General features: G+C 43.5%; 1 protein-coding gene and 1 pseudogene across 2 annotated transcripts in view; one reads left to right on the forward strand and one right to left on the reverse strand.

The window, feature by feature from the left end:
- LOC142664489 (uncharacterized) overlaps positions 1–2,192 on the forward strand; it is an 82,701-nt gene extending 80,509 nt beyond the window's left edge. For both annotated transcript variants that reach the window (XM_075843573.1, XM_075843574.1), the window contains exon 12: positions 1,905–2,192. In XM_075843573.1, coding sequence (XP_075699688.1) covers positions 1,905–2,085 — 181 coding nt within the window. In that variant the 3' untranslated portion in view covers positions 2,086–2,192. The remainder of the gene's footprint in view (positions 1–1,904) is intronic.
- Positions 2,193–2,435: 243 nt separating this feature from the next.
- On the reverse strand, positions 2,436–20,460 carry LOC142664442 (tumor necrosis factor alpha-induced protein 2-like; annotated as a pseudogene).
- Positions 20,461–21,970: the final 1,510 nt, after the last annotated feature.

Here is a 21,970-nt window from a genome sequence, read left to right on the forward strand (position 1 = left end):
TATACCCCTTCAATGTTTACCCAGATACAGCACCATGCATTCAGGTGACAGGGACTCAGCTGCAGTACCAGGCACAGCAACGACAGTATGCATGGCACTGCGCTCAGGTAAACAATGAAAGGGTCGGAAGTCTGACCCCCCCCCTACCAATCAGATATTGATGGCTTATGCTAAGGATTGGCTATCAGTTACAGTCCAAGAATAACCTTGTTAAAGGAACAGTGTTACCACATATTTTTTTTTAATATGTTAAAGATGTTAGTGCTTTATTAAAAACGTTTGGATTAATTTGTGTGTTTGTGTGTTACTTTTTCTTATTTTTACACTTTTTCTTCCCTATGGGGGCTGCCATTTTTTTTTCCATTTCTGTATGTGTCGATTAACGACACATACAGACATGGAATACGGCAGCTCCAGTCCCATAGGGACTGCGAACGGGGCCCGTTCCATCCACTAACATGTACGCCGCTGTGTGGGAACGGCGCATGCGCCGCTCCCACACAGTTCAATTTGAAATGCGCTCCTGTCTGGCGCCATTTTCCTGTGGCCCGGAAGTCGCGGCTGGACAGTAAGATTACTACTTCCGGTCGCGGCTTCCGGACTTGTGCACATGGAGCAGCGGCAGCAGATGGAGAGGATGGAGCGGAGGGAGCGGCGGCGACTGGAGCAGGTAAGGGATTTCTATGTATGTTTGTGTTTCAGTGTGTGTTTACTACTGTATGTAAACCTTCTACACTGTGTGTTAGCTCAAAAAATGGCGACACACAGTGTAGGAGGTTAGACCGTTCAAACCCCTCGTTTCTCCCGGCACTAGCCAGGATAAAGGAGGGGGGATTCTGAGAGCTCACTAGAGCGAGGGATTTTTACCCAATATTGCAGCATAAAGCAATGTGGTTGCTTTACCACATGCAATGCTGCAATTTTGGGAATGGCTCCATCTAGTGACCAGCAATGGGAAATATTATAAATTAGAATCCAATTGAATCCAATTTATAATATTTCCTGACTCGTGAAAAAAAAAAAAATAATTAGAACAATGTTTAATCACCTATACACTAATTGTTTAACTAAAAAAAACAAAAACATGTTTTGCTGACAACACATTCCCTTTAAGGGCGTGTTCACATCACCGTTGCCCTTCCGTTGAGGGGTTCCGTCAGAGGTTTACGTTGGGTTAACCCCTCAACGGAAAGGCAATCGGCAACCTAAGCTTCCATTTCCCTCACCATTGATAACAATGGAGGCGGAAACGTTGCTAAAGGTTTCCGTTTGTCACCGTTGTGACAGGGTTCCGTTCTTCTTGACGGAACCAATTTCACAGTCGACTGCGCTATTGATTCCGTCAAAAAGACAGAACCCTGTCACAACGGTGACAAATGGAAACCATTAGCTACGTTTCCGTCACCATTGAATTCAATGGTGAGGGAAACGGTAGCTGAGGTTTCCGTTTGCCTTTCCATTGAAGGGTTAACCCGACGGAAACCTCAGATGGAACCCCTCAACGGAAGGGCAACGGTGATGTGAACACAGCCTGGGTAACTAAACTTTTAAAAAACTTTTGACATGTCATAGTAACATATCAGAAGTTTTGATCGATGGGGTCTGAGCACTGAGACCACCACCGATTGCTAAAATTAATCGGCAGAAGCGTTCGGTTGAGCGTTGCGCCATTTCATTTCTGATCGGCTTTCCTGGGAAAGATGAGCGAACTTTGTATTGAACCTGTACACCACTCCGAGGAAAGCCGACCAGACATGCCAAATGTTTTTCTAAAAGTTTAGTTGCACTTAATAACATTTTCCCCAAAAGTAGACAAGTAGGATATAAAGATCACTTTTACATGTTGCTGTTTTTGTATTATTTAGTCAGTGATTACATTAACTTTACATTACTGCGTTTAAAAGGGAGGAACATCTTAACACCATCTTGAATATTAAAGGGAACCTCAGCAGTAAAGAAAAAGAAGATCTTTTATATTACATACGCAACAGGGAGATGGGTTCCGACCAAAACAAACTGTGTTTCTTTGAAGATATCCAGGTAGACAATGGTATATTGAAGTGTTTCATGTGCTGCCCGTGCTAGTCGCTCTGAAACCTGTTCAATCTGAATGTATAAATTATTTTGTATTTAATGTCATTAAAGCGGAGTGTATTATGTACAGAAATTAAACTATTGTCTATTGTAATGGCTCGTTGAACGGTCTTCAAAAATAAAACTATTTGGTTGTTTTTTTATTTGATATCTTCCTGATTAATTTATGTGTGAATTTTCAGAAATCTGTCATATGAATAGGGATGCCCAAACTATTGCATAGAGCAAAAAACAAAACAAAAAGATAAAAACACACACACTTCTTGCAGCACAAATAAAAATTGACAGAAAATAGTTTAAAGATACAAATTTTATTTTTCATTATTATAATGATGTGTTCATAGAAATAATATAATGTGTTAAACACTGCAATTTTTACAGCAGGGCTGGTCTAGAAGAGCTTGCAATCTAATTTTTCAGCAACAGTTACCCTCATAACAGAGCATGGAGCCTACAAATCCCACTCCTCCATGTTGCACTACATACCATAGAGGCAGACCATGCAGTTGCTATGAGGCCCTTGAAGAGAGGGGGCCCAGCCATGGTTACCCCATCCCCCATAGTAAGAACCTGTGCAGGACTCCCCTCTCCAGAGGAACCAATTGGCCCAATGGTCATAAAAAGGGTGTGGAGGGGGAAACAAATGATAGGCCCTTCCCTTTTCTATGGCAAAACCCAACATCCTGGACCCATTTTGATCTTTGCTATGGGGGCTTCGCTATGTACTGCACTGACTTATATTGGAAGGTTCCCCTTTACCATTAGGTGTAGATTATAGAGGTGGCAGAAGTGGCAGTCCCATCTGGGACTATATATTAAATGTCTCATGGTAGGTAGGGGTCCTGTTAGAGATTTTGTATCTTAGGAAGTTCAAGTTATAACTCTGCCCTTTATAGTGGGATTGGACTCCCTCATATCCTGGGCACCATAGCAGCTGTTATGCCTGCTACCCAGGCAGTTATGTCCGGGATTATAAAGTTGCAGAACATTGATTGGGCTTTATTTACATAAAATTTCTTTAACCCTTTGGAAACACTATATTGGTAGAAAGAAAAAAATCACCAGTGATGACCATCATACCTCAGGCATTTACATGGACAGCTAAAGCAGATCTACAGTGTGATGACCCCACCAAATAATGCCCCATATCTCATCTGCCTGGATCATTGTATTACATAGGGGAAGTGGGTATTGGGGTCAATCCATAATACATACCTACAATTTTTAAAATGGAGTCAATTTTACAGATTGGGATTGGTGTTCCATTTGCGATCCCTCATTCTACGAGCTTGTGCGTTAAGGGACCTATGTCTTGGGTTATGAGGATAGAATGTAGGTGGAGTATCGATTTTGAAATTTTTGCACCAAAAATTAATAACCTTGTTTCTAAAGAATTTTATATAAGCATACATAGTAATACAAGGACAATTTTTTGTTCCTATGTTATTGTACAGCCATTGAGAAGAAAATGGCTTAATTAGGGAAAACAATGGTGAGCTGTTGACCCTGCTAGCCCCGCTTCTTGTTCTAATAATTTTTTCCACAGCGGATGCTGCTTCAGACCTATCGATGTTTCCTTTAATGTGCAAGATGGCGCTGATGTGTTCAATGCTGTGGAAAGAAAAGTATATGAGATAAAAGATTACATGGTGATTACTCAAATTTGTTTCGATTAAAGAGTAACTGCACTTCAGAAAATGTTTCATGTCATAGGGACATGTCAGAAGTTTCCATCGGTGGGGGTCCAGGAACTGAGAACTTCACCGATCACTGAAATGAAGGGGCAGAAGTGCTCAACCTTCTCCTCGTTAGGATAAGGACGGGCTAATAAAGAAAGTCTATGAGCCCATCTTCAGCCTAACGAGGAGCGCCGATCACAGCTGGAGGTGCAGACCACTCTCGGCTGATAGCTTCTATCCCTTCATTTCAGCGATCGGTGGAAGTCTCAACACTTGGACCCCCATAGATCAAAACTTCGAACGGCTCTATGACATATCAAAAATTTTGTTGAAGTGCTGTTACTCTTTAAGGGTCCTATCCTGATATGGGCCACGAAAACAAGCACTGATGAATGAGACAGCCTGTTGATCGGCTCTCGTTTGCTCCTTTCACCAGGAGCTATGTATGGGGATGAGCGAACGTTACTACGGCCGCTCGTCCCCATACCTTTCCATCATGTGGGCAGCGCATCTCTGGTTTACACAGCGAGATGTGCTGCCAACAACATAATGTTTTTGGTGTAGGTGTGGCTCCTCTTTAGTGTGAGTCAGTGAATTACAGAAATTGCACAAGAAAATATTTTTCCCTTACCCAATATCTGTGTACTCTTTAGCGAATTCAGAAATTTTATGTATAACATCTGGAAGGTTCTCAAGTTCTATGATTTCCGCAAGTTTTTCAAGCAAAGGATACAACCAGGTTTCTTGTGATTTCTGTGAATAAAAAAAATAAGCAGCAAATAATAAATCTTTTGCCCCATGATGAGGAGATCTCAATGCTTCTCCTGGTTTTCTAGTTCTTCCAGGCCATGACACCCAAGTAATGTTATAATCCACTTTGTCACCTTCTATATAAAGAAATGCTCCCACGGCTGGATAGTATGGTATCCAGAAGAGGTAGTATTTCTGGATAAGGAAGGCTAGACAGATCATGAATGCAATCTCTGTCTAAGTCTGGGGTACAAAATTGTATCTATTCTTCAATTAGTGATCCAACTAGTTATTCAAATGGTAATATTTCTATTTTTTTTTATGAATACTCGATATATACTGTACCCGACAGGATTGTATTTGCTTTTGCAGCATCTGCTTGACATTGAGTGTAACTACCAATAGACTTACTGGCTACTGCTACTTTTTGTATACCCAAATTCTTTATGCTATCAGTGTTGTCCCATTTATTTTAAACTTTTATGGAAATTTCACTTACCTGACTTGAAAAAAAGCCATTGATGCGAGTTGCGTTTACAGTCATTTGGCGCGCTACAGTTCGGAGCTGAATGGGGTCTTCAAATCTCACAGGATTCTTCAAAAGTCGAGTGACGTATTCTAGGACCACTTGAAAATGAATCCTATTAATCACAACCTAAACAGTAAAGCAGGTTAGACCAATGTATTATATCATGATTATAATACTGAGCTGTCTTGTAACAATTGAATTGCCCGATTATGGATTTGCAAAGTATTTCCACTTTCTCCAGCTAGTTGAGATGTCAAGCTTTTATCTGCTGGTCCTCACCAGTCACACCAGTATGGTGTATTCACACAGCGTGGTCGAATCACAATTTTTGAAGTCATTTTTGAAAATAGACCATTTTAAAGGGGTATTCCTAAAATCCAAAATTATCAAGGGAAGTATAAGGGAAGGACTTTCATGTTGGATACACTTCTGGCTTTGTCTCAAAAAAAACTGTATGTGTGATTCCAGGCTTAGGCCTCCTTCACACACAGAATTTTTCTGGCAATTTAAACTGCATTAAAAAACCGCTTCTAAAATCACTGGCGTTATTACAATGTTACATGCAGTATTTTATGGTGTTTTTGTGTTGTTTTTCATTTGGCGTAATTTTTTACATTCTTTTTTTATGGCGTTTTTGAAGTCCTTTAGAGAAGCCCATGGGAAAAAACGCTATACGCATGCTGCGTTTGGAAAAGAAACCCCACTGACCACATAATTGTCTCAAAAATGCCAAAAACCAATACTCAGTTATGTGTAGTCTATTTTATATTTTACTATAGACTTTAATGTAACATCTGGTCGCACTAAAAAATACATTAAAAAACCCAATTAAAAACCCCACGAATACCACCCAAAAATGCAGCAAAATATTTTGCAGCTGTGTGTGAATCCAACCTTAGGATTTTCCATTATGGCATTTTCAAACACACCAAAAGGTTCACATCTGTAGAGGTCCAGGAGCTGGAACCTCCTCAATGCTGGAACCTCCCCACTTCTTATAAAGCACAGATGCAGTTCCTGGTCTCCCAGCGATGTGACCCCATAAGAAGCTGTTATAACTAATTGAAGGGGTTGTCCCAGAATCGACACATATCACCGCCGCACAGGATAACTGATCATTGTCTGATCGCTGCATTTAATGAATACTGATCTACTGCAAAGGACGCAATTCTCACCTGAAAACCGGATGTATCTAGAGCCTTGAGAGGAGTAACACATGATTGTACATAGTTCAAGATTTCCGGTAAGTTTTGTTTCCGATCCTTTCCATGACGTAGTTTCCTGAATCGATACTAGAATGATAAAAAAAAAAAAACAAGTTGATTACTTTTACAATATACAGTATATATATGGAGTCATCTGCTTCCGGCTACAATTATAGTCTATGGTGATAGATGCCATTATTATATCTGTCACCCATAGACTATGATATCAACTGTCTCACAACCGAAAATTCTGCAGCGACAACGTCATAAAAAGCTATTACAAAGCCCATGACTTATACGTTGAACAGATGCCTGTAACCTATGCCATACAGTGGCATATGTCACCTATACACATTGATATCGGACCCCAGGCGGTGTTCCCATAAGCGTTGCCTTTATGTTGAGGGGTTCCGTGGAGGTTTCCGCCTGGTTAACCCCTCAACGGAAAGGCAAATGGAAACCTTAGCTTCCGTTTGCATCAGCATTGATCTCAATGGTGACGGAAACGTTGCTAAAGGTTTCCATTTGTCACCGTTGTGACAATGTACCATTGTTTTGACGGAATCAATCGATTGCGCTATTGATTCCGTCAAAACAATGGAATCCTGTCACAACGGTGATAAACTCAAACCTTTAGCAACGTTTCCGTCACCATTGAGATCAATGGGGATTCAAACGGAAGCTAAGGTGTCCGTTGGCTTTCCGTTGAGGGGTTAGCCCGATGGAAACCTCAGATGGAATCTTTCAACGTAAAGGCAACGCTGATGAGAACAGGCCCTAATTCGATTTGTCTTTGGATCCATTGTACAAACACCACTTACTTTCAGCTTCTTGAACATATCTTTCAAAAGTGCATCGTATGCAAGTCTCAAACTCGCAAAGCATGTGATTCAGATCGTCCTTCACTCTATTTTCTATTCTTAAACCTTTGTCTTCGAGAAGTTTCCTGTTAAAATGTAATAATACGGCAGTAGCGCTCTACGGTTTTGTTTTGCCACCAGCTACGGCCGCAAATAAGTCACAAAAATACTCAAATAATATTTACCTGAATTCACGGCTGCAGTTGATATTGGCACTAGTAATATCCCGGAAAAACTTCTGCCTTCTATTCCGTGTGTATTCAACTACCAGATTCTGAAATCTAGAACAGAGAAGTCAATGTCAAAACGTGTAAATCTTGATCCTGATTGGCTGTAAAAGATCGCATGAGATCAAAATCAAGTTGAGATTTAATGACAAACTCATCAAAATATGACAAGTGGACTTAAAAAATGAATGGATTCATCTACATACACAGGCAGGGCTGCCATTTACACATGCCACAAATAAGGTTTTGTTCACACAGTGCAGATTTTGCATGCATTTTTTAAGCCAAAACCAGAATTGGATCCTAGAGAGTAGCCCTATAAGGCTTTCTTTTTTGGTTTAGTTCCAGGTTTTGGCTTAAAAAAACACATGCAAAATCTAAACCCAGGGACGGCTCCAGGTTTATGTAGGCCTTTCGGCAACACAGACTTAGTGGGCCCCTTTGCGGGGGAACTCACTTAAAGCTGCAGTAAAACGGCAGTTTGTGTCCCCATATAGACGTTAGGCCTTGTTTATGCCCCCATATAAAGGTTAGGCCCCCAGTTTATGCCCCCCATATATACAGTGCCCTCTGTAGATAATGCCACCCAGCCCCCTGTAGATAATGCCACACAGCCCCCTGTAGATAATGCCACACACACACACACACACACACACACACACACACACACACACACACACACACACCCCTGTAGATAATGCCACACACACACACACACACACACACACACACACACACACACCTGTAGGTAGTGCCACGCTGCCCCCTGTAGATAATGCCACACACAGCCCCCTGTAGATAATGCCACACAGCCTCCAGTAGATATTACCACACACTGCTCCCTGTAGATATTACCACACACTTCCCCCAGTAGATATTACCACACACTGCTCCCTGTAGATAATGCCACACACAGCCACTTGTAGATAGTGCCACACCCCCCTGTAGATAAAGCCACACACCCCTCCCTATAGATAGCGCCATTGGGGCTCCCTCTAAGGGTATGTTCACACGACCTATTTTCGGTCATTTTTTGGGCCGTAAATGTTGAAAAATCGAAAGCACAACGCCTCCAAACATCTGCCCATTAATTTCAATGAGAAAAGCAGCGTTCTGTTCCGATGGGCCGCTTTTTTACGCGGCCATTTTGAAAAACGGACGCGTAAAAAAAACGCAGCGAAAAAGAAGTGCAGGTCACTTCTTGGGACGTTTTTGGAGCCGTTTTTCATTAACTCTATGGAAAACAGCTCCAAAAAAGGACGTAAAAAAGTAGCGAAAAACGCAGCGAAAATTGCAATTGGCTTAAAAAACGTCTGAAAATCAGGAGCTGTTTTCCCTTGAAAACAGCTCCGTATTTTAAGACGTTTTTGAGTTTGTGTGTGAACATACCCTAAAAGTGGAATCCCCGGCCAGAGCGTTGCCGAACGATCTTAGATCCCAGAGAAGCACTTGACGTGACAGTCCATATATGGACAGTGATATCAGGGGCTCCTCCAGGAGTGGAATCCCCAGCAAGAACGTTGGCAACGCCCTGGCCGGGGATTCCGCTCCTGGAGGAGCCATGACGGCAGCATAAGGAAGCACCCGACGGCCGAGTGAGCCCCCAAAGGGCAGTGGGTGCTGATGCCGGCCCTGGGTCTGAGCATCTGACTGACTGCTGAGGGCTCTATGGGGAAGAAGTATACTACAAGTGTGGGGGTCTGACTCTGACTGCCAAGGGCTCTGAGCACTGAGCAGTCATAGATCCTCAGACACCGCCCTTGCAGATAATCCCCCCCCCATAGAGCCCTTTGCCATCAGCGAGATGTTTAGACCCCCCCTTGCAAACAGCCAAAATCCCCCCCGTGCAAGCAGCCAAAATCCCCCATGCAAACAGTCAAAACCCCTCCTCGCTAACAGCCAAAATCCCCCCCTGCAAACAGCCAAAATCCCCACCCCCAATCACTAGCGTCGGGCGGTGGTAACTTTAAGGGGCAGGGGAGGCAGGAAGCTGAGTGCAGTGAGCGGCACTCAGTTGTTTTAAGACAGCGCTCACCTCAGTCTCAGCCCAGCTGCCTCTCCTCTGTGTCTTCTCTCTGGCGCTCCTGCTCCGCTCTGGTAGTGCTGGCAGCGTGAGGGGAGAAGAGGGGCGTGTTCAAGCAGAACAAGTTTACTGGAGGACCGGCCCGGAGGGGGACCTGCCCTTCAGCCCAGCCCGCCCCTGAACTCCCCAGGGAAGCCAGGACAGCAGCCATGAGGAGAGCCATGATGGCAGCGTCAGCACCCGGCAGCCGAGTGGTTCCCCCAGGTTAGTGGGCCCCGGCACTTGCCCGGGTTCGCCTGGTGCTGACGCCGGCCCTGTCTAAACCACCCACAGCCTAATATTACCAGTGATAATATATGATGTGGCATGGCGAACTATCACAAATGCATAGTGCAATAACTAGTGCTGTGCCCTAACCGTGGAGCCCGAGCCTAAACCACAACAAGACACCAAGTCTGAATTTTGAATTTCAAATTTCAATGGGGCAGATTTATTAAGAGTATGTTCCCATAGTGCAGTTTTGGTGCAGTTTCTTGTTGCAGTTTTTGAAGCCACAACCTGGAGTGGACATTTCCTATATCCTTCCCATTCATTTACGATATACTCCTGGTTGTGACATTAAAAAAATACTTTAAACAACTGCACCAAAACTGCACTGTGTGAATAACGGCTAATGCTGTGTGAATTTTAAACCGTGTAGACTTAGCTCAGGCAGTCAGAAGATCCGCCAAATTTATCACAGTGGCGCACGCTGTATGGTAGTGGCGCATTTTGCTAGACGCGTTAGACACTTTTCGCTTCGTTGTACCACCTCTTGTTTGGCTTCGTTTACGAAATTTTTTAAGCCACATCCCTTTTCTTGTTATGCCACTCCCCTTTTGTTAAGCCACACCCTGAACCTTAAATAGGTTTTAAACTTGATGTGACATTATGCACCAGAAATGCGCTGGATTTTGGCGTATTTAACGGTATATTCACACGGTGCATTTTTGGTGCAGTTTTTGAAGCCACAACCAAAAGTGGATTAAAAAAAAAAAGAAGTAGAAACTTTTCTATATGCTTCCAATTCCTTAACAATCCACTCCTGGTTGTGGCTTAAAAAAAACTGCACCAAAACTGTGCTGTGTGATTGAAGCCTAACAACAAAATCACATCACAGTAGCAATCACATTAGTAAATCTGCCTCAATGTGTGAACTGCACCTAAGCCTCACGTGTTTATTTCATTTTGAAGATTCAATTTTTATTTGTTTCTGAGTTATTGTTCTGTAGCTATTGGTAAAGAAATCTAGATACACAGGTGTTTTCCCTTTTTGCTGCAATTTTTGTAAGGGCGTAAAAAAAGTAGTGTCTCTTTTACAAAAAAATTGCAGCAAGAAACGACTCGTGTAAAAACAGCACATGAGAAGAGTAAGGCCCCGTACAAACGATCGTGTTCGGTCCGTAATATACGGACCGCGTGTCGGCTGCGTTTCCCGGACCGAACACAGGTCAGGGTGCCGGGCTACTAGCGTCGCAGTTATGTATGACGCTGCGAGTCATTGTCTCCCCGTGGGATACTGTTTCATAACTCTGATGCTAGGAGCCCGGCTCTCTGATCTGTGTTCGGTCCGGGAAATTCGGCCGTCATATGGTCCGTATTTCACCGACCGAACACGGTCGTGTGCATGAGGCCTTAGGGAAATATGTGTGTCAGAACTTTTATTGCATATTGTTAATTTCTGCTTGTACGACTTTGATTTTCTGTTTACTTTTAAAACCTAATACTTCTCACAGCTGAGGTTTGCTACAATTGTATCCAGTCTAGACAATCCTCTGTGAGCTAAACAGCCTAATACACAGGGACGTCGCTATAGGGGGTGCAGAGTTAGTAGTTCCTCTTGGGCCCCTTCAGACATCAAAGACCCTTCTGCCACAGAAGAAGACACCAGTATTATACATGGCATATGGTAGTTATGCCATAGAATAAAGATAATTTTTTGGTCAACCGCTACAAGTGGTGTGGGGTGCGGCTGGCGGAGGAATCCAATGCCAAACAGTGTCTCCCTCAAAAGTTATTTCCACATTTTATAATAAGGGTTTGGTCGAGGGGTGTTTTGGTAGCAGGTTTCACCCAATAGCTCCGGACCTATGACATCCGATGGAGCATGCCGTGTATGTAATCGGAAACATACGGAGATACTGTAACTTGTATCAGCGCAGTATTAAAACACAGCAGATTTGTTGCAGAAATCTCTAGACATCCAAATGGAGTTGTTTCTGCAACCCAATTCAAATTAATGGGACAGTCGCAGAATATTCTGGAACAAATCTGCCGCGTGTGAATGTACCCTAAGGGGACCCGTCGGATCAGAACGTCGTTTTTCCCAATTAAATCAATGGGCAGATGTTTGGAGGCGTTCTGCTCCCGATTCTTCAGCTAGTTTTCGGCCGTTTACAGCCTGAAAAATCACAGAAAATAAGCTGTGTGAACATACCCTTAGGATAAGGCCACACAGAGCGGCACTGACCTGGCCACAATGCGGCACCATGTTTGGCGTGGCTGTCATATAGCCTGTTAATGGCCACGCTTTGTTGCGGGTAAAATGGCCCTTTTCCTGCAAAATCGTGCGGCCGTTAATTAATACACCCTTTATTCTGCACGATTTTACAGATAAAGGAAGGATGTCTTGAGTTGATACGTGATGAATAAGGTGAATTTATCTAAGGCCGATGTGATTGATATGTATTCCTATGAAATTGCATGAAATCTCATGTGTACATTGTGTTGAGGAGTAACGTGAGATTTGGGATCGCCATACTAGTGATCCGTGGCGATCCCAGAGGATTGTCAGGCTGATCTTGCCATGCACCCTCAGTGTCCCACACGTCATACTAGTTCTCCTTGACCTACATCCCCATCATGTACCTTTGAAGAAATTTCTGTAGCTCCTTTCCCAGGTGTGGTGCCATCTTGAGACACATTTCTTCAGATATTTCTTCTGCTCTCTGGATACAGTCATGATACATCTGTTAAAAATGGGTTACGTCCATTAAGTTGTTTTTGGGGAGAAAAAAACAGTAAGGGTGCAGTCACGTGGTGTAATTGCGTTGCATTTCCGCAATGTAAAAATATGCAGCAGAAATCTTTACCGTGCACACCAATGAAAAAAAATTTCCGCAACACGAGACATTGCGAAAACTTTTTCCCCATAGCATTACATTATAGTTTTCATTAGTCTCCAGGCTGATACACGGGGGCGTAACTACAAGGGGTGCATGGGTAGTAGTTGCACTTAGACCCCCTCAGACATCAAAGACCACTCTGCCACATAAAGAAATATAGGTAAGTGTGAACACACCCTAAGGCTTGGTTCACACAACCTATTTTCAGGCGTAAACGAGGCGTATTATGCCTCGATTTACGCCTGAAAATAGGGCTACAATACGTCGGCAAACATCTGCCCATTCATTTGAATGGGTTTGCCCACGTACTGTGCAGACGACCTGTAATTTACGCGTCGTCGTTTGACAGCTGTCAAACGACGAGCGTAAATTGACTGCCTCGGCAAAGAAGTGCAGAGCACTTCTTTGCAATGTAATTTGAGCCGTTCTTCATTGAAGTCAATGAAGAGCAGCTCAAGATTTACGAGCGTCACAGACGCCTCGCATAATGCAAGGAGGAGCTTTTACGTCTGAAACGAGGCAGCTGTTTTCTCCTGAAAACAGTCTGTCTTTTCAGACGTAAAAGACACTTAGGCTGGGTTCACATGAGCACATTAACGTCCGTAATGGACGGACGTATTTCGTCCGGAAGTCCCGGACCGAACTCAGTGCAGGGAGCCGGGCTCCTAGCATCATAGTTATGCACGATGCTAGGAGTCCCTGCCTCTCCGTGGAACTACTGTCCCGTACTGAAAACATGATTACAGTACGGGACAGTTGTCCTGCAGAGAGGCAGGGACTCCTAGCATCGTACATAACTATGATGCTAGGAGCCCGGCTCCCTGCACTGAGTTCGGTCCGGGACTTCCGGCCGAAATACGTCCGTCCATTACGGACGTTAATGTGCTCGTGTGCACATACCCTAAGGGTATGTGCACACGTAGTGACCAAAAACGTCTGAAAATACGGAGCTGTTTTCAAGGGAAAACAGCCCCTGATTTTCACACGTTTTTTGAGCAACTCGCGTTTTTCGCGGCGTTTTTTGCAGCGTTTTTCGCTGCGTTTTCGCTGTGTTTTTTACGTCCGTTTTTGGAGCTGTTTTCATTGGAGTCTATTAGAAAACGGCTCCAAAAACGTCCAAAGAAGTGTCCTGCACTTCTTTGACGAGGCAGTCATTTTACGCGTCGTCGTTTGACAGCTGTCAAACGACGACGCGTAAATTACAGGTCGTCTGCACAATACGTCGGCAAACCCATTCAAATGAATGGGCAGATGTTTGCCGACGTATTGTAGCCCTATTTTCAGACGTAAAACGAGGCATAATACGCCTCGTTTACGCCTGAAAATAGGTCGTGTGAACCCAGCCTAAAGCAAATTTTCAAAAAGTTGATAATAAGCGCACCTGGGTGATGTTGGTCTGTAGGTTAGACTTGTAATGTCTTCCTGATTTCGTGGGTTCTTTCCCATCCTTCCACCTCTTCACTTCCGAATTTAAACTTTTTTCGAACAATGCCTCTAGTGTGTTCTTCAGAAGAGGACAGAAAAAATAAACCGGCTGTATTCTTTGCATTTTTTCCTAAGTTTTTTTTTTTAGTGCGGACAGATGTTACGTTAAAGTCTCAAGTCAATTATAAAATGCAATACAAATACATTTTGGTTTGTGGAGTTTTTAAGGCAATTTTGTGGTCAGTGGCATTTTTTCCAAACGCAGCATGCTCTGGGTACGGCGTATATTCAGGCGTTTTGACCATAGGATTCTCTATAGGACTTCAAAAGCACCAGGAAAAAAACGCATGTACAAAATTACACTAAACGAAAAACGCCATGTTAAATTCGAATAACGCCAACGGTATTTTAAATATCCGCAGCATGTCAATTTATCTTGCATTTCCGCCTCAGAATTGTATCTGACAAGTTTTATAAAAAAAAAAAAAAGGCACCAAAATCCGCAGCACAAAATCTGCACGTTTCCGCATCAAAATGTAAAACCACACCTAAAAATGAACCAAAAACCGCACCATTAAGTGCAGATTTTAACCGCAAAATTACCGGCGGATTTTCTGCACCAAATTATGCAACTTGTACATGTAGCCTAAGGGGTGCAGGGGTAGTAGTCCTACTTGAGTCCGCTCAGACATCGAAGACCCCTCTGCCGTATAAAGAATAAACCAGTATTATAAATGTCACATGGTAGGTGAGGGGCCCTATTAGGCCCTGTTCACACCGGTTTTTTGGCGCTGATTTTTACCGGGAAGCCTCATTGGAATCCATACCGAAATCGCCCCCATTGATTTCAATGGTAGGCAGAGGCGTTTTATTTATTTTTTCCCCGGGCGGCTTTTCGTTGCTTGCAGGAAATAAATGTGACATGTCCTTTCTTGCCGCGGTTTCGGCCCCTGACCTCAATCTGAAATCAATGGGAAGCAGAAAAAACCTGTGGCGTTTTTTTGTCCACAGTCCTTCAATTGCCGCGAGCGAAAAACACGGAAATGAAGTGCACTTCAGCGGCTCCACCACATGAAAGGGGATAAACATCTCAAAGGGGATGATCCAACTCTTAATAATAACTATAGGGTGGGGGAAAAAAATAATCCAGACAAGGATTACAACAGCCTGTTCGTATATACAGGATCCTACCACTTCAAATTTGACAACATTTTTCTCAAGTTTCCGTATAATTCTTGGCGGCAGAAGACTTTCCAGCTTGGATTCGTCTATGTGTCCTTGTACAGCCGGGTCTCTTAAGATTGTTCTGTATTGGTGAGAAAAAGGTTGTCATGGAAGATCAGTACAAATATTGCAAAGTATTTGAAAAATCGCTCAATTTCTGATGTATGTGACCTGCGATGTTGTAGGGGCACTGGCTGCCTATGTTATGGGGGCACCATGGCATTTAAATAAAAGAACATGTGAAAAAGTTTTGTGCTGTGCGTACCGCATCGGCCGTCCCTCTTTCTCATTAGTAAAACTTGGCAGTATTTCACTTGTTTCAATGGTTGTATCTGTTTATCCAATTCACCAGAATACAATATACAAAGGGCACTTTACAAAATCTCCATAAGGATTCCTTTACACACAGCGGTTTTAGGCAAAACACTTTTTTTGTGGTGTTTTCTGCCGAAAATAGCAAAATGGCAGATGTTAGCTGGAAGCCAATAGGGAAATATGAAGCACACTTTTTAATTTTTTTAAATTTATTTTTGTGGCGTTTTTTTCTTTTTGCAGTGGTGCTTTTGTGCAATTATAGCATGGGGTTGGTTTCACATTTTTCTCCCATGGACTGCCATTGTTTTTGTTTTTTGTTTTTTCCTGATTCAATGAAAGCATGTGTCTTGCATGTTGTTTTCTTTTATGGCAATTTTTTTGGGCCTTTTTGTTTTTTTTTATTTTTTTTCAGAATAAATCATATTGCAAAGACAAATCTTTTGAATCACATGATTTGCAATGTGGAAAAGAAAAGCCACACAGAAAAACGCATGTAAAAACACAAAGGGTATGTGCACACGAGAACTGTCTTTTACGTCTGAAAAGACAGACTGTTTTCAGCAGAAAACAGCTCCGTAGTTTCAGACGTAAAAGCTCCTCCTCGCATTATGCGAGGCGTCATTGACGCCCGTAATCTTGAGCTGCTCTTCATTGACTTCAATGAAGAACGGCTCAAATTACGTTGCAAAGAAGTGTCCTGCACTTCTTTGCCGAGGCAGTCAATTTACGCGTCGTCGTTTGACAGCTGTCAAACGACGACGCGTAAATGACACGTCGGCACAGTATGTCGGCAAACCCATTCAAATGAATGGGCAGATGTTTGCCGACGTATTGTAGCAGTATTTTCAGACGTAAAACGAGGCATAATACGCCTCGTTTACGTCTGAAAATAGGTCGTGTGAACCCAGCCTAATACTACAACACACTGTTTTGAAAAAAATGGCATAAAAAATGTACCATAGAATAAGAAAATGCATGTATAAATGACGGCTTTTTTTTTTAAAGGAAAAAACATGTTGCAAAAAGTTGTGTGTGAAGAAAGTCTAAAAGGTTTGGCAACTTTTATAAATAAAAAACTTTTATTTATCTCGTGCTAATCCTGAGTTACAGCCTGTATTATACTCCAGAGCTGCATCCACAATTCTGCTGGTTGAAGACTGTCAACAAGCTTGTTGACAGACACACCCCTTAGTTTAGCTGAGCTCCTGTAATGCTGAGGGACAGTTATTGATAAAGATGTATAGATTACACTTCCCAGAATGCAAATCACCAGGGAAAAGTCTGAGAAGATTCTGAACCAGCAGGGGATGCTGGAGGATTTCAGCTCTGAAGTTAACAGAATTGGAAATTAAAATGTAGACTATAGCAACACAGAATCAGTACAAGATAAGTAATCAAATGCACATTGTGAACATCCTCATTAATATATAGTAGTGTCTATAGTAGTAATATATATTGCACTTGTGTCTAGAGATATTATTGAACTTACTTTGGATATATGTTGTGTATCCAGCATAGCAGAAAATAAGTATCCTCTTCATCAAGTTCATATTCTGTAATGGATCCAATCTCGGACACAAAATACTTATGATAACGTTGTGCGTATAGATTGCATACGTTGAAATCTTCTGGGTAGTGCACCCGGAGATTCTTGACCACATGGATTAAGTCAATTTTGAAAGTTTTCCCCAGATTATAAAGTTTTTGTGACAAGCCGGAGCCTGATTTATTGTCTGGAAGGCTGAGTGCTTGGCTCATCTGTTTAGACACCGACGCCTCGATGGAACTCCTCCATTTCTCTTTAAATTTTCTTTGTGTTTTCCGGTTCTGCTCTTTGTTTTCAGTCTTGAGGACTTTGGAATCTTCTTTTTCTCGCTTTTTTATGGCTCTTATGACCTGGATGAGCGAATCTTTTTGGACCTTAACAATGGAATCCTCTATCACTTGAGACATTTCTCTCTGGAGGATCTCGTAAAGAAAGTCAATGTCCTGTGTCTTGTGTAGAGAGACATCGATAACCTTGTTCTCTAGGACAATCAGCTCTTTAACAGCGTGATCAAACTTTTTCTGGTTTATCAGACGCTCAATATCCGAAGCTGTTAATAAGAAACATTTCCAGTTATTGCCGTATTGTATAGTTAACTTAAAGAGGACCTGTCACCTCTCCTGACATGTCTATTTTAGTAAATACACAGTTGAGTGACATTATTATGACCAGCTCCTACTTTTGACGCTGGCAGCACGTAGTCCATGAAGGAAGTGATGTGTCGTTGGCTTGGTGGGTGTATAAGGTGTGCTATAGGCTATCTGATCACATATCACTCGTTGTTGTCATGGGTAAAAGGGGCGATTTATCAGAGTTGTAATAAGGGATGATTATTGGCTTTCCGGCCAGAGTGGCAGTATTTCTCAAACAGCGCATTGTGAGCTGTTCGCGTGCTGCTTTGGTGAACGTGTATCGTGAGTGGAGAATTGGCACCATTGGGAATAACCAATGTGGAAACTGCGTGCCATTGACATGAGAGGTGAACGTTGGCTACGAAGGTGCGCGAGGGCCGAACCACACGCTACAGTGGAGCAGCTCACCGTGAAAATCCACCAGAAGGCTACCAGACGTGTGTCTAACACAACAGTTCAGCGAACCCTACTGTGTTTAGGGCTCCGAAGCAGACGGATGGTCACTGGTCCTATGCTAACAAAGTTGCCTCAGAATGGCAGTATCGGATTTGGATCACCGACGATTGGCACAGGTTGTCTTCTCCGATGAGTCACATTTTCTGCTTCATCAAACAGATGGACGTTGGTGCGTCAGGCGAGAAACATCAGAGAACAAACACCCTGCAGCCATTGCTGGAGGAACACAGGCTGGTGGTGGCAGCGTTATGGTCTGGGGAATTTTTTTATGGCATTCTCTGGGCCACTCATCCATGTGGAAGACACTCTGAACCAATTTGGGTGTGAATCCATTGTTGCAGATCACGTCCCCCCCCCCCCCCCATACATGCTGATTGTCTTCCTTGGGGAAAATTAAATCTTCCAGCAAGACAATGCGACATGTCATACGGCTAGAAATGTCCGACTGGTTGGAAGAGCACAACCAAGACTTCCAAGTATTTCCCTGGCCCCTTAATTCGCCAGACTTAAACCCAATTGAGCATCTGTGGGACCTCGATCGTCTTGTTCGCTCTATGGATCCCCCCCCCCCACCCCGCACACTCTCCAGCAAATGTGGGATGTACTGCAGTCAGCATGGCGCCAGACACCGGAGACCACCGACCAGCACCTTTATTGAGTCACTCCCAGCCTGTCTAGCTGCTGTCCGTGCGGCACACGGCGGTTACTCTGGATATTATCTGGTGGTCATAATAATGTGACTGGACTGCGTACCTGTATTCTCCATGAATTAAAAATGCTGGAACATCTTTTCTTAGAACTCTGCTTTGTGCCGTTCCTCTGCTATTTCTCCTGGACATATGAATAAATTGACTACTGGGCGTTACCATTCCCTTTATCAATAGGGTGTGTCCCTACACAGTCTGACACTCTGAGCACTGATTGGGCAATATCCTAGTTCGGAGGGACACGCCCCCAAATGTTAACACCTGTTATCAATTTATTCATACTTTTCCAGAAGGTATAACAGAGGAACGGCAAAACACAGTTTTTTTACGAAAAGCTGCTCCAGAATTGTAGTTTTATGGGGAATACAAGTATTTACTAAAACAGACGTGTCAGGAGAGGTGACAGGTATTCTTTAGAGAGGTATTCCGAATTACATTTATGGCATATCTGTTGAAAACATAGCAAACCATGCAGAACCAGGTAAATTTATAGGCGCCACTTTCGTAGTAAGTGAGGTCTCTCTGTTGGATATTTAATAAGTGTCTACAGAGGTGAGAGACTCACCTGTCAATCATCACCTATCCGTAGAACGAGGGTCCCGTGCCCCCAGTTGTGCTAAGCAAAATGGCCAATAATGGCCAAGAAAAGGAGGAGGAGAGAGGAGGTCAAACAATGCACACTGTTCTCTCCATTAAAGTCTATGGTGAGAGAAGCCCACCTGGTAGACCCACTCTCTCCTTCACATCCTCTTTACTTACACAGTGTGAGTCAGATGAGACCCTTATCTATCATACATAAATGATGTATTCTACTGATATGCCATAAATGTTATTGGTTGGACTACGCCTTTAATATTTCTGTTCATATTAGCAATAGTCTTTATCAACGACCTCTAGTTATTAAACGGTGGGACATATTAATACAATGAGGATGGTTTTCTGGCGTTATTGCATTCAATAGAATGGCGTTTGTGCCGAACACCCTATTTATCCAGTTACCCAATATTTTCTCAAAACTTTGTACTTTTCAGAGATAAAAGTGGGGCAGTTTGTGTTTCTGTGTGCAACTTATAATATAAATGTTTTCTACCACCGTAAATTGTGCCAGTTACAACCTGCCATAGTTAAATAGTGACATGTCAGAAGTTTTAAACAGTGGGGGTCCGAGCACTAAGACCCTCACCGAAAACTGAAACAAAGCCGCGAAAGCGCTCGGGTGAGTGCTGTGCCACTTAGTTTCTGATCGGCTTTCCTCAGAGCGGTGTACAGACCCATAGTCTTGTATTGAGCCCATACAAAGTTCAGAGGAAAGCCGATCAGAAGCTAAGTGGCGCAGCATTTACCCGAGCGCTTCTGCCGCATCGTTATAGCGATCGGTGAGGGTCTCAATGCTCGGACTTCCACCGATCAAAACAACTGACATGTCATTATGACATGTTAAAAGTTTAGTTTCTCTTTAGGAACTATATTCCAGTACTATTTTACCTTCACACGTCTTGGTAACCTGAGAAATGAAGAATTTCTTGAACCGGTCCAGGCTAGCTTTCTTTTTCACCCCTTTAGAACTATCGACATTTTCTGGGGTATTTGTAAGCTGCTCACTTTTCTTCAGTCTTTTGTCCATCGTTTTTTATTTGCTATTATGATCAAAAGTTGTAATAGAATCAGATTTAATTCACCTAAATGAGATATCGAGACTTTCTATACAGTGCCAAAAGGATTAAAGGTTATTTAGCCCAATGTATAGGCTAGGATACTGTGAAGGATGGCTTATTTGCTTATATTCTTGTATTAAATTACATTATTAATTATCAAGCAGGATGCCGAATTACTAAGATATGCATTCTCCATTTTGTAATGACCTTTCCTCTATATAATTCTAGAGGAGTCTCAAAGAAATGTCTTATCTTTTAGTGTTCTTGTAAGGGATCTGCCAGGCACTACGTCTGTGGATACTCCCAGGATTAATCAATCGACACCTGAGGCCAGACCTCTTAGACTGACACCGGCTCCCACCAATCAGGGTGGCAGGCTCAGGAGTGGGAGAGCCTATCGCGGCCTGGTCAGTCGGAGTTAGCTCCGCCCCCTGTCCATTTATACCTGCCGTTTTCTCTTCCTCATTGCTTGTGATTCTTCTTGGTTTCCTGGCCCCACTGCTGCCTTGCTCCAGCCTGCTTCTGCCGTGCTTCAGCCTGCTTCAGTTCCCGCTTATCCTGCTTCGCTCTGCCCCCGGCTTGCTTCCTGCTCCGTGCTCTGCGTTTGTATACTTCATTACATCCTGATCCTGACTGGCTCGTTCACCACTCCGTTTCCTCACGGTGTTCCGTGGACTACTGCTCCTTCCCTTGCTTGTTCCCTGTTTGTATTCCCTTGCACTTAGTCAGCGTAGGGACCGCCGCCAAGTTGTACCCCGTCGCCTAGGGCGGGTCATTGCAAGTAGGCAGGGACAGGGCGGTGGGTAGATTAGGGCTCACTTGTTCCCTTCACCTCCTTCCTGCCATAACATAATCACAAGCCCATACCTAGTCTACCATTTCTCCTACGCTGACGCTATCATGGACCCCCTTGAGACCCTGACCCAGCAGATGCAGGACCTCTCCCTACAGGTCCAGGCCCTGGCTCAGAGGGTCAACCAGTCTGACGCTGCCATAGTAGTACCCCTCACCTCACCTCTAGAACCTGACCTCACGTTACCTGACCGGTTCTCAGGGGTCCGTAAGACTTTTCTCTCCTTCCGGGAGAGTTGCAGACTTTACTTCCGTCTAAAACCTCACTCCTCAGGTTCCGAGAACCAGCGGGTGGGAATCATTATATCCCGACTCCAGGAAGGGCCCCAAGAGTGGGCCTTCTCCTTGGCTCCTGACGCCCCTGAACTTTCCTCCGTCGATCGTTTTTTCTCTGCCCTCGGACTCATTTACGACGAGACTGACAGGACTGCCTTAGCCGAGAGTCAGCTGGTGACCTTACGTCAGGGTAGGAGACCTGTTGAGGAATACTGTTCTGATTTTAGAAAGTGGTGCGTAGCTTCTCGGTGGAACGACCAGGCCCTAAGGTGCCAGTTTAGGTTAGGATTATCTGACGCCCTGAAGGATCTGCTTGTTAGCTACCCCTCTTCTGACTCCCTAGACCAGGTT

The sequence above is a fragment of the Rhinoderma darwinii genome, chromosome 12 (assembly GCF_050947455.1).
Source record: "Rhinoderma darwinii isolate aRhiDar2 chromosome 12, aRhiDar2.hap1, whole genome shotgun sequence".
NCBI lineage: Eukaryota > Metazoa > Chordata > Amphibia > Anura > Rhinodermatidae > Rhinoderma > Rhinoderma darwinii.